Below are 16493 nucleotides of genomic sequence, written 5' to 3'. Positions count from 1 at the left end.
AGCTGAAAATGTCCCAGTTATTCCATGGCCCGCATACTCACCAGACATGTCACCCATTGAACATGTTTGGGATGCTCTGAATCGACGTGTAAGACAGTGAGAAAAATAAGACATAGAGAGATACAACGAAAGGCAGGTGGGGGCAGACACACCAGAGGGAAGGACAGAGAAAGAGGAATGGCAGAGGGAGATGGGAAGACATATACCTCTCTCGCTCCCCCCCTCCGTGCGCGCGCACACACACACACAAACACACACACACACACACACACACACACACACACACACACACACACACACACACACACACACACACACACACACACACACACACACAATCAGGAGTGTTGGACCAAGTGTATAGAGAATGATCTTCAAGTGAAAATCAATACAAACAGAGAATATCAGGGGGAGTGGAGGCTAGCTTGGAACATACGTTTAACTATTCTACAGGAGGGGACAACGTACAGAGAACTAAAACCAAACTGCAATAAGGGTCAACAACCAATTAATTCAACAGATTTGGATTCCTTTTCTGAGAAGATTGAGCCCAAATGTGCTTAGTAAAGAGATACTGTATATACTGCAGCAAGACACTATAGCTGAGAGAGGAAAAGGGTCAAAATGAATCCCCAACAGTCCTAAGTGGACTGAGTGTGAGGCTGCGACAGCATGGTGTATCATGGGTAACATAATACTCTGATGACTTGACACTCTTTACTGATCATCAGCATCTCTGTAACCAGAGGCCTGGGTATCTACCAGGACTGCATGTCCAATTCAATGTGACCAAAGGTATTTACAGGGCTATGCTGAACATCACATTGATGCACCTCCAGTGTAGCTTGCAGCGATCCTGAGAGTGAAGCCACTTAGTGGTAGATGCATGGGAAATGTAGCCTATACTTGAGACAATCATACAATAACCAGGGAAAAAGCATTAGGTTACAATTGTCTGAAATAGAGGGACATACTTTAAGAACAAGAAGGACATCTTTCAGGAACAATGATCTCAACATCATGGTCTTTCCACAATTAGGATCACATACAGTGTCTTCAGAAAGTATTCGCACCCCTTTACTTTTTCCACATTTTGTTGTGTTACAGCCTGAATTTAAAATAGATTAAATTGAAATGTTGTGTCACTGGCATACACACAATGCCCCATAATGTCAAAGTGGAATTGGCCAGCAGCATACCTAAGCATGTTTGGACTTAGTTGGTCCCTGGAAGGGAGACCAGATGCTGCTGGAAGTGGTGTTGGAGGGCCAGTAGGAGGCACTCTTTCCTCTGGTCTGAAAACAATATCTCAATACCCCAGGGCAGTGATTGGGGACATTGCCCTGTGTAAGGTGAAGTCTTCCTAAATGTCCAATCTGTCCCTCATAACATCATGGCCACCTCATCATCCCCAGCTTCTAATTGGCTCATTCATCCCTGTAACTATTCCCCGGGTCATTGCTGTAAATGAGAATGTGTTCTCAGTCAACTTACCTGGTAAATTAAGGGTTAAATAAAGTAAGTATGTTTTGAGAAACTTTTACAAATGAATTAAAACTAAATGCTGAAATGTAAGTATTTTTGTCACTATATGTAACTCATGTGTAACTCTGTGTTGTTGTATGTGTCAAACTGCTTTGCTTTATCTTTGCCAGGTCGCAGTTGTAAATGAGAACTTGTTCTCAACTAGCCTACCTGGTTAAATACAGGTGAAATAAAACATTTAAAAATAAATAAAATAAGTAAATATTCAACCCCTTTGTTATGGCAAGCCTAAACAAGTTCATGAGTAAAAATGTGCTTAACAGAGTCACATAATAAGTTGCATGGACTCCCTTTGTGTGCTATAACAGTGTTTAACATGATTTTTGAATGACTACCTCATCTCTGTACCCCACATATACAATTATCTGTAAGGTCCCTCAGTCGAGCAGTGAATTTCAAACATAGATTCAACCACAAAGACCAGGGAGGTTTTCCAATGCCTCGCAAAGGGAACCTATTGGTAGATGGAAAAAAACAATTCATTCAATATCCCTTTGAGCATTGTTAAGCTATTAATTACACTGTGGATAAGTCACTACAGAGATACAGGCGTCCTTCCTAACTCGGTTACCGGAGAGGAAATAAACCGCTCAGGGATTTCACCATCAGGCCAATTGTGACTAAAACAGTTACAGAGTTGAATGGCTGTAATAGGAGAAAACTGAGGACGGATCAACAACATTGTAGTTTCTCCACTTTACCTAAGTGGCAGAGTGAAAAGAAGGAAGACTGTAGGGAACACAAATATTCCAAAACACACATCCTGTTTACAATAAGGCACTGTAAAACTGCTAAAAATGTGGCAAAGAAATTAACACTATTTCCTTAATACAAAACTTTATGTTTGGGGCAAATATAAGAACACATTGATACAGAGTGTATCACTCTTCATATTTTCAAGCATGGTCGTGGCTGCATCATGTTATGGATATGCTTGTCATCGGCAAGTGAGTTTCTTGGGGGGATAAAAATAAATGGAATAGAGGTAAGCGTAGGCAAAAACCTAGAGTAAATCCTGGTTCAGTCTGCTTTCCAACAGACACTGGGTGTCACGACTTCCGTCGAGTCAGCTCCTCTCCTTGTTCGGGCGGCGTTTGGCGGTCGACGTCACCGGCTTTCTAGCCTTCGCCGCTCCATTCTTCAATTTTCCATTGGTTTTGTCTTGTTCCATTCACACCTGGTTTCCCCAATCACCCTACATGTATTTATTCCTCTGTTCCCCCTCATGACTTTGTGTGAAACTATTTGTGTGTTACATGTTGTACGCACTAGGCTAAGCTTTTGTTATTTTCCATGTGTTTTCACTAAGCTTATTTGTATTGCTATACAGTTATGTTGTGTGATATTTGTGTGCGCTATACACTTTGCCTTGTTGGCTTAAGGAGGTTTTTGACGCAGCTGCGCCCATCTGTATATCTCTCCTGCCGTAATAAAGTGTGTGCCTGTTCACAATTCTCTGCTCTCCTGCAGCTGACTTCACCACAAGTACACACACGCCTGACACCGGGAGACAACTTTACCATTCAGCAGGGCAATAACCTAAAACACAAGGCCAACTATATACTGGAGTTGCTTACCAAGATGACGTTGAATGTTGTTGAGTGGCCTAGTTACAGTTTTGACTTAAATTGACTTGAAAATCTATCGCAGGACATGAAAATGTCTGTTTAAGCAATAATCAACAACCAACTTGACAGAGCTTGAAGAATTAAGAAAATAACACGCAAATGTTTTACAAACCAGGTGTGCAAATCTCTTAGAGACATACCCAAAAAGACTCACAGCTATCATTTCTGCCAAAGGTAACATGTATTGACTCAGGGGTGTGAATAATTATGTGAATGAGATATTTCTGTATTCATTTTTCAATACATTTGCTAAAATTTCTAAAAACATGTTTTCTCTTCGTCATTATTGGGTATTGTGTATAGATGGGTTTCTGACGGCGCAGAAGGAAGGGACACCAACCTGATCAACAAGCACTGCAGTAACTCGATCTACAGTTGGTACCTCCAGACAATGCATAGCATTAGTGCAATAGACATCTAATAATAATTCATTCAACAACAAACGTCTATCCACAATTAGGATTACCAAAGCAGATCAACGAGCACCGAAGCATCTAGACTAATGTTTAATTAGCCATCTCACAAACCATAGAGAGGGGAACATTGCTTTAATGGATATATCTATTTTGTTCACAGTCAAATTAGTCGAAGTATAGGAGGAAAAACAGAAAATGTTAAAGACACAGTATTCCATCAGTAATTGGTAATCAAGGCACTATACACTCCAGGAGCTTAGTCCAAGGACAATCTAAATATTCTAATTAGAAACTCGGGGTAATTTGCTTTCATTTGAGGAGATAATATCCTGCACTAATCAACATGCCGATTCCCCCTTAAGCTACAAAACTTCAATTAATAAATGTTTATCGTTTTTCCTCACAAAAGAACTGGGCTCAGAGATGGACGGAGGCACAACTAACCTGTTTTAGATGTGATGTGGTTGTTTTTGTGCAAGATCTTACTTTGTTCCATGACTGGGATATAAAAGCTGCAAAATATTTCAAGGTATTTTCAGAAGAAGCAGGCTTACAGAAATAGACAGTGCCTTAATTCTTTACAGGACATTTCAATCAGCACTGAATTACCAGAGCACTCAGACAAGGCACCACTGAGATAATGCTGCCCACTGACATTTTATTTTCAGAATGTTTTTTTTAGCTGCCTATGAAATCAGTGCCCTCTGCGTTTTCACAACTTCATCTGAAAAAAGTAACTAAATCAAATAGCCACAGCTCACTCAAAGTTCTTAAAACACATTTTAGCTGATGGGGAATTCCGTTTGTTCATAATTATTTGATGGGAGTTGTTCCCATAATAACCCATCGTCTCACAACTAACTAGTAATGCATGCATACACACAATCCAATCCATATTGATATTGTCAGAATAACTAAGACATTCTTCTCCATCCACAGACAGTCTCTTCCCATCAGAGACAGAGAATGAAAGGAGAGAACACTACTCCTGTAGATGAATGGCTTTCTTCCAGGCAGTTTCACACCAGGTCCTTCATCTCATAAAACCTTTAATACCTCCTTATGCACTCATAAATACTACTGCCCTTTAAATAAATATTAAGCCTTGATGACGGAGAGCAATTGTCTGAGAGTCCCTTTCCAATGTCACCTCTCTCTCTCAAGGCGAGAGCTGAGGAATCTTGAACCAATCCAGATCCCTCGCCTTACCTCACCTTTCCAAGCAGTGAGAAGATTGGAAGATTGCCCTACCGCAGTGTCACTGATCATCGTCATCAGCTTAAAACACTCCAAGGTCAAAGGTTACATTTATGGCCCTGCCAATCCCTGTTGTGGCAGGCATGATGCCTAGATGAGGGACTGAAGACTGAACTGAACAGGGACTTCTTAATTTCCCAGGGGGCTTAGTGTAATCTGCTTGCATAGAGTGGCATCCAGAAGGGCAGCAGGGAACCCTGGTCTGGGGCCAGCAATAGCTGGTTGGTGAAGAGCTGAGAGTGACAGGGAAGGCATTTGTTCAACGCTGCCCATTGCCAGTTAAAGGAAAAATCTACCCAAAACCATTAATTCCTATAATTTGCAGTGTTAAGTTACACTTATATGTGAGAAAAATATTTTGGGGTGAAAATGTTTCATTTTGTCATCATAATAAGGTTGGTGGCAAATGTGAAAATCGTTGTGGAAATCTGTTGCAGCTCAAGTCAACTACAAAACCCACAATGCAATGCTCTCTCTGTGGGCTGGCCGGCTAGCCAGGTAGTTATCTAGCAAACGTAGCTACACACAATAATACCAAAGTCAATATCAGCATGTGAAGTAGTTAGTTAACTGTAAACAAACTGCACTAAACAAACTACACTATCAATTTAGGAGTCAACAATTTCACCATGTTCAACCTGCAGATCGAGTGGAATTTGACATTTGCAACAGCCATTCAACAGCACCATGCAATGCAGCCTGAAGAGGAAAACAAATAGGAAAAATGTGGTGGACCCTCTTAACGTGCACATTTCTCGAGGTAGGAATATCACAAAAAATATGATCAATGGTTCATTCAAGAGAAGCCGTTATGACATCAGCCAGTATTGAAATCTGACATACACTGTATGACAGATGTTTTTTCTAAAATTCAGATTCGTAATAACTTCCAGTTTAGTGAGAGCAGCTTTATTGCTAAGCTATATCACAATGGTTGAATTTCTGCCTGCTTGAACGGCAATAGTATCAGATACACATAAAAACATAAAATGACCCCAGGAATCGATAGAACATCGCTCAGAGATTAACAAAAACAACATAACATTCAAAATGACTGAATATTTATTTTAATGGGAGTGTCACGCCCTGACCTTAGAGAGCTTTTTATGTCTCTATTTTGGTTTGCTCAGGGTGTGATTTGGGTGTGCATTCTATGTTCATTTTTCTATGTTTTGTATTTCTTTGTTTTGGCCGGGTATGGTTCTCAATCAGGGACAGCTGTCTATCGTGGTCTCTGATTGGGAACCATACTTAGGTAGCCTTTTCCCACCTGTGTTTTGTGGGTAGTTGTTTTCTGTTTTGTGTCTGCACCAGACAGAACTGTTTAATTTGTTCCATTTTGTTATTTTGTCTCAGTGTTCAGTTTAAATAAATGATCATGAACACGTACGACGCTGCGCTTTGGTCCACTCCTTCTTCATGCAACGACAAGCGTTACAGGGAGGTCACGGCAATGGCAACCACAAAACAGTCAAAACAAAACTGCACTATAGCAGTGCTGGATTTATTCATGATAGATATATGGTGCATTCGGAAAGTATTCAGACCCCTTCCCTTTTTCCGTAATTTGTTAAACACACAATACCCCATAACGACAAAGCAAAAACAGGTTTACTTTTTTTTGTGCAAATATATTACAAATAATTACATAAGTATACGTATATACACTGTACTCTATACCATCTACTGCATCTTGCCATCTTGATGTAATACATGTATCCTTAGCCACTTTAAACAATGCCACTTTTATATTTTTACATACCCTACATTTCTCATCTCATATGTATATACTGTACTCGATACCATCTACTGCATATTGCCTATGCCGTTCTGTGCCATCACTCATTCATATATTTTTATGTACATATTCTTTCATTGTTGTTGTTGTGGAATTGTTAGGTTAGATTACTCGTTGGTTATTACTGCATTGTCATAAGAAGAAGAACAAGCATTTCGCTACACTCGCATTAACATCTGCTAACCATGTGGACAAAATAAATAACATTTGGAGTTTGGAGTTTGCCAAAAGGCACCTAAAGGATTCAGACTCTGGGGTTGTTTGTTAGGATCGAGGTGAAAGATGAGCGGAGCAAAGTACAGAGAGATTCTTGAAGAAAACCTGCTCCAGAGCGCTTAGGCGAAGGTTCACCTTCCAATAGGACAACGACCCTAAGCACACAGCCAAGACAATGCAGGAGTGGCTTCGGGACAAGTCTCTGAATGTCTTTGAGTGGCCCAGCTATAGCCCAGGCTTGAACCTGATCGAACATAACTGGAGAGACCTGAAAATAGCTGTGCAGCGACGCTCCCCATCCAACCTGACAGAGCTTGAGAGTATCTGCAGAGAAGAATGGGAGAAACTCCCCAAATACAGGTGTGCCAAGCGTGTAGCTTCATACCCAAGAAGACCTGAGACTGTAATCGCTGCTAAAGGTGCTTCACAAAGTAAAGGGTCTGAATACTTATGTAAATGTGATATTTCATTTTGATATTTTTTTTATAAATTTGCAACAATTTCTAAAAACCTTTTTTTGCTTTGTCATGATGGGTTATTGTGTGTATATTGATGAGAATTGTTTTTTTTAATCAATTTTAAAATAACAGAATCTGAAACGCAAAAAAAGTGGAAAAGTTAAGGGGTCTGAATATTTTCCGAATGCACTGTAACTCAGGCAGCTACCGCTCACTTTATTCCCTGTGAGCTCTAAAGACAGCATCAGGTAGAGCCACTCAATTTTCAAGCATAGTGGTGGCTGCATTATGTTATGAGTATGCCTGTCATCGTTAAGGACTGGGGTGTTTTTCAGGATAAAAAATAAACAATATAGCTAAGCACAGCTAAATCCCAAAGGAAAACCTGGTTCAGTCTGCTTTCCACCAGACACTGGGAGATGAATTTACCTTTCAGCAGGACAATAACCTAAAACACAAGGCCAAACCTACTCTAGAGTTGCTTACCAAGAAGACAGTGAATGTTCCCGAGTGGTCGAGTTATAGTATGGACTTAAATCTACTTGAAAATCTATGGCAAGACCTTAAAATGATTGTCTAGCAATGACCAACAACCAATTTGACAGAGTCTGAATTTATTTTTAAAGAATAATGGGCAAATGCTGTACAAGCCAGGTGTGGAAAGCTCTTAGAGACTTACCCAGAAAGAAGCGACTACAAAGTATTGACTCAAGGGTGTGAATACTTATGTAAATTAGATATTTCTGGATTTCATTTTAAATACATTTTACAGAAATGTCTAAAAACATGTTTTCACTTTGTCATTATGGGGTATTGTGAGTAGATGGGTGAGAAAAATACATATTTAATCAATTTTGAACTAGGACTGTAACAACAAAATGTGGAATAAGTCAATGGGTATGAATACTTTTTGAAGGCACAGTAGATCGGCGCACAGGTGTATCAATAGACTCTTAAGGATTAAAGGTATTACTCACATCGGTTACGGAGAGCGTGATCACACAGTCGACCGGAAAAGCTGGTGCTCTCACCGATTGTTCAGTGTTGCCTGCCTCAATTTATATGAATTTGAGAGTGTTTACATTTCTCCAGCCCCATCCCATAGCTGTTTACCAAAGAAGTGGTGGGGTTCCCGCTTTATTGTTTTAACTGCAGATTGACCCTTTTATACCACATTTCCATTTTACTCATTTAGCAGACGCTCGTATCCAGCGTGACTTACAGCAGCCGTTAGGGTTAAGTGCCTTGCTGAAGGGCACATCGACAGATTCTTTACCTTACAGGTCCTCAGGTGGGTTTAGAAAACAGTTACAGAGAGGATTGCTCAGATCATATACAACCATTCTCCTTCACTTGAGGGAAAAAAGCTAGATCGATGTTAAAAAAGGACATTGCTTCGAGTGTTGCAATCACACTCCCATTGAACTGCTCGGAGTTGATCCTGCACATGGACCAGTTGAGCTCCAGGAGAGGCCAAGTTCAGGCTCAGCCAAGCCCAGCAAACCCCCATCCTCCTGGGCCACACCGAGCCTGATTACAGCCTGCTGGCTGCCAGATTAAAACATACATCCACACAGCCGCTCCACTTCCCCCACAGCTAGAGGCTGCTACTGCTAGACAGAGTCTGCGCATCTGGCCTCTAATCAAACAATCCCCAAAATAGAGAAACAATTTCAGACAGAGACAAGGGAGGGGAGAGAGAGAGAGAGAGAGAGGAAGGGGATGAGAGAGAAGGTTAGATGGAGTCTGAGGAGAGGACACATCCCAGCAAACCATTAATATTCCCAGAATATTAGCTAAGATTCCCCATTAAGTTCTAGTAAAGGATTTATCTAACTTTAGTTGTCCAGGTAATCAAATAACACAATGTACCAGTAATGTTTTTAAAACATACTGCCGGAAACAAAATGTGAGAGTAAAGTTCTGGAAAGGTTCTTGCAACATCAGGCAAAGGTTTTGTACAAACATTGTATAATCATAAGTACAACCGGACAGTTTTTGTATTATGATAACATTTGCTGCAACCAAATTAATGTTTTGAGAACTTTCACAGAACCAATTTTGGTTAGCTGGGATGGCTGTCAACATACACACACAATTATTTAATGAGAATAGGGCAACCATCAAAGCCTCAAGAGAGACATAATAAACATACTAGTGATGAAACCCTTCAAAGATAATAGCCGCTTGTCATTAGTACAGTGTATTACCACAGAAATAAGTCCATGTACACACACACACACACACACACACACACACACACACACACGCACACACGCACACACACACACACTAAACATCAGGAGATTTTGAGTGATTGTATTGAGAGGTAGAGAGAGGTATGAGAAAGGTTTGTGCGTTGTCATCCAGATTGAGGCTTGACCTTTCATGATCCTTTCCTAAGCTATGGGGCCTGCTGATCGCTGATCCTCATAGAGACAGACAGTGGATGGACAGACAGGGGATATGCATGATGGGAATACTGCATTGCATAGCGCCATGCCACACTGTTCAGACAGACTCACAGTATTCAGACTGACTGTCAGAGATGTAAGACAGTTAAAGCATATGAGGCAAAGTGGAGATGAGAAGGTGAAGAAAGAGCTCTAGGAAAGAGAGGATGAAAGAAACATGAGGATGGGACACACTGTAGAAAGGCAGAAAGAGAAACAAAGAGCTATGCGATACCTATTCTCTTATCTTTAATTGGTGTTTTCATGTAATTTCCATGTTTCGATATAGAAATTATTGTTGCATGTTTTTTGTATACTGTAACAACCTTGTTGTATTGTACCCTTGAATGCTGACAGACAGACAACAAACAGACAGTAAGACTATAGACAGGGAGATTTATGGTTGGAAATGGCCTAAGAAGGCCCGCTCAAACCAAGGTGACACTGAGAAAATAAGCACGCACATGCACAGTTGGGAACACACTCACTCACGCACACACACACACACACACACGAATGCACACATTCTCGTAAACAGACACTGTTCCCTCTCATGCTTCAACAAGCGTCCGTGTTTCCACGCAGTGATCCAATCAACTCTCACTTGTGATTGTTCTAACTACCTCTAATTCCTACCTGCTCCCTGTGTAATTATCCCGTCTGTATTCGTTCAAATTATAGGCTGCATCCCCAGTTATAATCAGTGGGCTGAAGCTCCACTGATACAGGAGCAGGTCACCGTACCGTGAGATAAATACAGAGACGGCACAAAGGCGAGGAGGACAAGTACAGGAAATATATAATCATGTGCCAGTCTGGTCACTTACATCCATATGGAGTAGATACATAAGAGATGTAAGTTTAAGTGCAACAACTCTGACTGAGGATACCGGTTCTAAAGCACTAGTTCAAAATAACATTAGAAACCACACTCTTCCATCAACTTTTATGTTACATCAAATTACACGTTAAATACTTGACAATGGCAAGTGGAAATATGTAAAATTGTCAGACCTCAGCCTAGACTCAATTACCCACAGAGATTGAATGTGGTCAGAAGATACATTTTTTGTTTGTTTAGGCGAAGGCCAACTAGGCTTCTGCTAAGCCTGCTCAACATGTGGATGCAAGAAAAGCACAAACATACACATGGGCGTACGTAATACAAAACTCATTCAAATTACAGGCTACGACTGCACACACACAAACACATATGCGCATAACACACTTAAGTGCATACAGACAAAACAATCACTCCAACATGCACTCACACACAGACACACATAGGCTCTGAAAAAAAAGGACTTATTTAAGCAGGAACTCACTTCCCCCCAAGGTGACAGGAGCTAATTAATGAGCTGATGTGAGTGCCAGCCAAAACTCTATAAAACTGTGAAAGATTGCAGCTTTAAAGGCATTACCTTCAGTGGTTTCTCCAAGGTAAGCCATGCATTAAAAGAAGACTAACTTTACAGAAACTGTAAAACGGTACAAATAAATCCATATTCCAGGGGTAATAAAAACTATGATATTTTAGGTCAGTACTCTCCTCACTCAACAGCAGCAGATGTTTGGCTGTTTATGCATCTAGACAGTTTCCACAAGGAACCCACAATGCTTTGCTTTCACCTTGAGGAGGCACTCCATTCCATTTTTGTACAATTATAATACTTTAGTAATACAGTAGCAAGGAAGGAAGGAAGGAAGGAAGGAAGAGAGGGATTGAGGGAGGGAGGGAGGGAGGGAGGGAGGGAGGGAGGGAGGGAGGGAGGGAGGGAGGGAGGAAGGAAGAAATGAAGAAATGAAGAAATGAAGAAATGAAGGAAATAAGGACACTTCTTGAAGTAAAGTGACATATCCTGGGGCGGCAGGTAGCCTAGTGGTTGGAGTGTTGGGCCAGTAACTGAAAGGTTTCTGGTTTGAATCCCTGAGTTGACAAGGTAAAAATCTGTCGTTCTGCTCCTGAACAAGGCCGTTAACCCACTGTTTCACAGTAGGTCATCATTGTAAATGAGAATTTATTCTTAACGGACTTGCCTAGTTAAATAAAATAAAAAATCTTTGGGACAAGTTAGAAACAGTATCACACTGGGGAAGTCAAGTATGGTTATGTCTTTAGTTATTGTACTTTACAGTTCATAATTTACTGACCGTCTCAGAAACATTTGAATGGAGTGTTACAAAGTATATATTTTCACTGTACAGTACATTACACTACAAGGAGCACCCTCTTCTCCAGCTAATTCAACTGTACTGACAGTAATGAGGGATGTATAAATATTTAACATAATGCCTTTTGAGTCATATTGATGACGAGGGAAAGGCTTGACACTAGGGAGCTTACTGTGAGTGCACCGTGATTAAGTATCATAGAGAATATCTATACAACCATCCAAGAAAGTAATTAGCTACCGCTCTGCTCTCCCTCGACCCCCTGGCTTAACTCAGACAATTTGTCCTGGCCATTTGTCCTGACCCCCTCATCTTACCAGCCAATCTCTGGATTCTTTGTTACTATGCTTTTCGAAAAAGCTCACAGGCATACACTCCAGTGAAAAGGTCTACCTTAAACAGTATGCATGTTTTCACTCAGCACATATAATATTCTATATAATAGAATAGAATGGACACTTAATTGTCAATTTTACAATGGAAATTGATTGATTTGCTGTCACAATACCCAACTTCACACATCCCGTTAAGGCCTGTCCATCTACTGTACCTTCTGTTTTCTGGGCCCAGCTGTAGGTGGTCAGAGAGAGGAGCGCCATGCTTATCCCCAGCCATCTGAAGAGACATGGCCCCCGTCGCATCTTCTGTCAAATGTTATTGCCTGCCCACCTGGACGTGAGGAAGAGAGGGAAACTTCATTAAATGGCCAGAGATAACACATTTCAGCCCAGATGTTCTTGTCCAGCACACACCTGTTAGCTAAGACTGCTCATAATGGACGTACCTAATACTCATTCAAATTACAGGCTACGACCGCACGTGTACATAGGCTACACACACACGCAGGCGGACAAACAAAGACAGACACACATGCACAGAAATTGTACAGAACAGCCAAGGTTGTTACTGAGCCATTGCGGGACACATGTGCGTGTTGCTCACATTCTGTGTGTACGTTATCGTGTGTGAATTGGGTAGACATCACATTATCCCAACACAATAAATGCATCAACAATAAAGGTGCAAGTTGGAACCAAATAGGGTTCTTGATAGCGATGCCATATTGGACATTTTTTTGGATCACTGAAGAACCATAAATGGGATGGTTCTTTAAAGAGCCCTACCAATAAACAAAAAAATGCTAAAGCTCCAAAGATCCATTATTAGTTTCACAAGGATCCAGCATTAAAGGTTCTACAAAGATCCATTATTAGTTTCACAAGGATCCAGCATTAAAGGTTCTACAAAGATCCATTATTGGTTACACAAGGAAACAGCATAAATGTTTATAAATTAACCCTGGTCCTAACCATAACCCAACCCTTCGAAGCACAGCATTGATGGTTCTACGTAGATTGGGTTCTCCAATGGTTCTCTCATATGGTGGTTCTTCAGGAATTTTAATTAAAATACATTAATTATTTAAACTGTATTGAAATAATAATCAATCATGACCAAATGTACCAATAGTTTATTATACAACCAAGCACAAAACAGTAGAATGTACAATTTCAAACAAAGTACCATTTCATTTCAAACTCAAAGTACAATTTCCAACAAAGTATAATTTCCATTTATTTCAAAGTACAATTTAAAAAAAAGTCATTGTTCAATAATAGAGGTACAGTATAATCTAAGAAGTGAACAATAATCTAATCGTAGAGCACTGCACTAATGGCTTACAAAAAAGTAATGAGTGTTCCAAAACTGTGCTGATCCTCTTTGAAGATATATGGCAGCAGGAATATAGCTCTATTGACCATATGGCCTGAAAGACAGAATTAAACATCTTAATTCATCACACCTCCTATATTGTTATTGAACATGGCTTTAACATTCCATCCGTACCATAAATCAGTCTATACACTTAGAAAAAAGGTGCTGTCTAGAACATAAAATGGTTCTTCGGCTGTCCCCATAGGAGAACCCTTTGAAGAACCCCTTCTGGTTCCAGGTAGAAGAACCCTTTTGGTTACAAGTAAAACCGTTTTGGGTTCCATGTACAGTGCATTTGGAAAGTATTCAGAACACTTGACATTTTCCACATTTTGTTATGTTACAACCTTATTATAAAATGGATTTAAAAAGTAATAATTGGCAGCAGGAATATAGCTCTATTGACCATATGGCCTGAAAGACAGAATTAAACATCTTAATTCATCACACCTCCTATATTGTTATTGAACATGGCTTTAACATTCCCTGCCCAAGTGTGAATAAGCATCCACTGTTGTGCCACCTAGCCTGCTCACCACCATTGAAAATCAGTGGACCCCCCTAGCAGCTGCCCACTTCATACTGAACTTTAAGTGTAATAATATAAAACCACAGACCTACTTTCTCCACCTCTGTTCGGCAGCCATCTAGCAACTGGGCACATGATATCTTCGGGGGACTCTTTGGGGCCTTCTCAACTACGTTAACTGCCATTTTATGCAGATTGGTTATCAGTAGCTTGTCCAGGTCCTTCTGCATGAGTGCTATCATCTCTTCCAAAAGCTAGAGAGAGAGAGAAGAGAGAGAGAGAATAAACCATAAATTATGTAAATCCATGATGTCCACACATTCTGTAAATTAATGAATCTATTGTATTTTATTCATGAACTAAATGAGATCAACTAAATAGGTCCTCAAAATACTAGACAAATATGTCAAACTCATCACAAAAACATACAGTAACAGTTGAGACTTTCTAAGAGTTAATTCCATCATATATATTGTAAATACATTCCGTACCTTCATTCTTTTTTTATGTATTGTTTTCATTAACTAAATGAGATAAATGAATAAATAGGTACTTAAACAAAATACCCATTAAATATGCTATTATTTTTTTACTGGCAGTAAGGGGCACTGTTTGGCAACACTACTAGCTACATTTCTCACTGCCAGCGTGAGGTGCTCATTGGCCCATAATATAGGCATGGCATTGCTGACTAAAAAGTGAGAAGATAATTAAACGGACAACCCACTTATGAATCACGGATTCACATGTGAAACAACAATCACCAAGATCACTATCTATCTAATATTTCATAAAATTGTGTCCCTTCCCCAATATTGTCAGCTTAATATGTTATAGCTAATATCATGCATGATGCTAGCTAATGTAAATAGCTAGTTAGCTACACCGGGCATAAAAGTTTGCTGTACACCACTGTGTTTTACTAACATTAGCAAGTCACTGTTCGTATTTAGCGAGTGATAGGTTTTGGTTCAAACAACTAACACCTCACATGATATTATATAACTGACAAGTTTGTTTTCTAGCTAACTAGGAAAATCCAAGCTAGCTAGCTAACTCATCTGACTAGGCCAGACATACTTTTGTGATCTGACTTGGTGCGAGCATGCCAAGCTTGGTAGATATCTAACTTAGAAAATGTACCTAGCTAGCTAACATCACATGGTACATGGTGCTAAATAGCTAGCGAGCTAGCTGCACCATGTGTGAGAGTTCCCTGTAAACCAAAGTAGCAATACTGTCTAGCTTGTAGACAGCTAACGTTAGTAGATATAACCAAAGATATTGGTAACTAGATAGCTAACTAACGTTAACTAATAACTACAGGTTTAACATTGTGTCTGTGTTATACCTTTATCTACCTTACTGTGCTCTGCCAAGTCAGATCAGTTTGGTAGTAGCTATACTGTTCACTGACAAATTACTGACATTTAGGAATATGGTTTAAAATAAATTATAATAAATTACGCTAGACAAATCTAGCCAACTTTGATACTCACCAAAATGTTCCATCAGATGATGATGTAGCTATGCTGCAAATTACCTCAGAGGATCAGATGAGAGCAGGACATAAACAACGTATCCACCGTTTTTAGTCATGTCGTATAAAAGAAAGACGACAGGTGTTTTGGAGTCAAGCAATGATATGCTACGTTCCATGCATCTACTGTACAGTATATGGCAAGCTTCAGTATACCAGATTTCATTATAGCAACTATTTTCAAACATATCAATGAGTAGCAAGCATTTTTCTATTAGAAGAAAAAAACGTATATTTATGCAGAAGATTGTAATGCATATCAATCAGAGCATGTTGACTGATGAGCAAAGAACATGCTACGAAAGGGACACATCTGCAGGCTTCCATACATTTCAACCTTTTAGAATTCTGAAGAACAGTAGATGTCATGTCAAGAACCCCCACTTAACTCAAAGGCTCTTTATCAGTCAAGAGTTCTACAAGGAACCTTAAGAGCTGATGAAGAACCATCTAAGAACCTTTTTTTCCTTCTTCAGTGTTTTCAAATCCTCGCTGGACACATCTATCACAGTAGACCACCTAGTGTGTTCTTGTCACTCTATGTAGCCTATGTGATTGAATTACACAGTACACAGCACATACATATATTTTCCTATACAGAGGCAAGGTGTCTCAGAGAAGAATAGAAGTGTTTTAGCTTTTATCTGTAAGGGGTATTTTGAGTCAGAACTTCCTCAGTTGATTTATTCTGGGAGAAGGAGATACGTTGCAAAATGTGATATTAAAACATAAGGTGGCAGGGCAAGCAGTCACAGATATCCCCCG

General features: G+C 39.9%; 1 protein-coding gene across 4 annotated transcripts in view; it reads right to left on the bottom strand.

The window, feature by feature from the left end:
• The window catches only part of LOC110528891 (protocadherin-15), a 267645-nt gene that overhangs the window by 215706 nt on the left and 35446 nt on the right, over positions 1-16493 (bottom strand). For all 4 annotated transcript variants that reach the window (XM_036984917.1, XM_036984912.1, XM_021611090.2 and 1 more), the window contains exon 2: positions 12494-12612. In XM_036984917.1, coding sequence (XP_036840812.1) covers positions 12494-12584 — 91 coding nt within the window. In that variant the 5' untranslated portion in view covers positions 12585-12612. The remainder of the gene's footprint in view (positions 1-12493; positions 12613-16493) is intronic.

Source organism: Oncorhynchus mykiss, chromosome 1 (genome assembly GCF_013265735.2).
Source record: "Oncorhynchus mykiss isolate Arlee chromosome 1, USDA_OmykA_1.1, whole genome shotgun sequence".
Classification (NCBI taxonomy): Eukaryota; Metazoa; Chordata; class Actinopteri; order Salmoniformes; family Salmonidae; genus Oncorhynchus; species Oncorhynchus mykiss.
The sequence above is the reverse complement of the archived record's forward strand: the minus strand, read 5'-3'. Positions and strand labels throughout refer to the sequence as shown.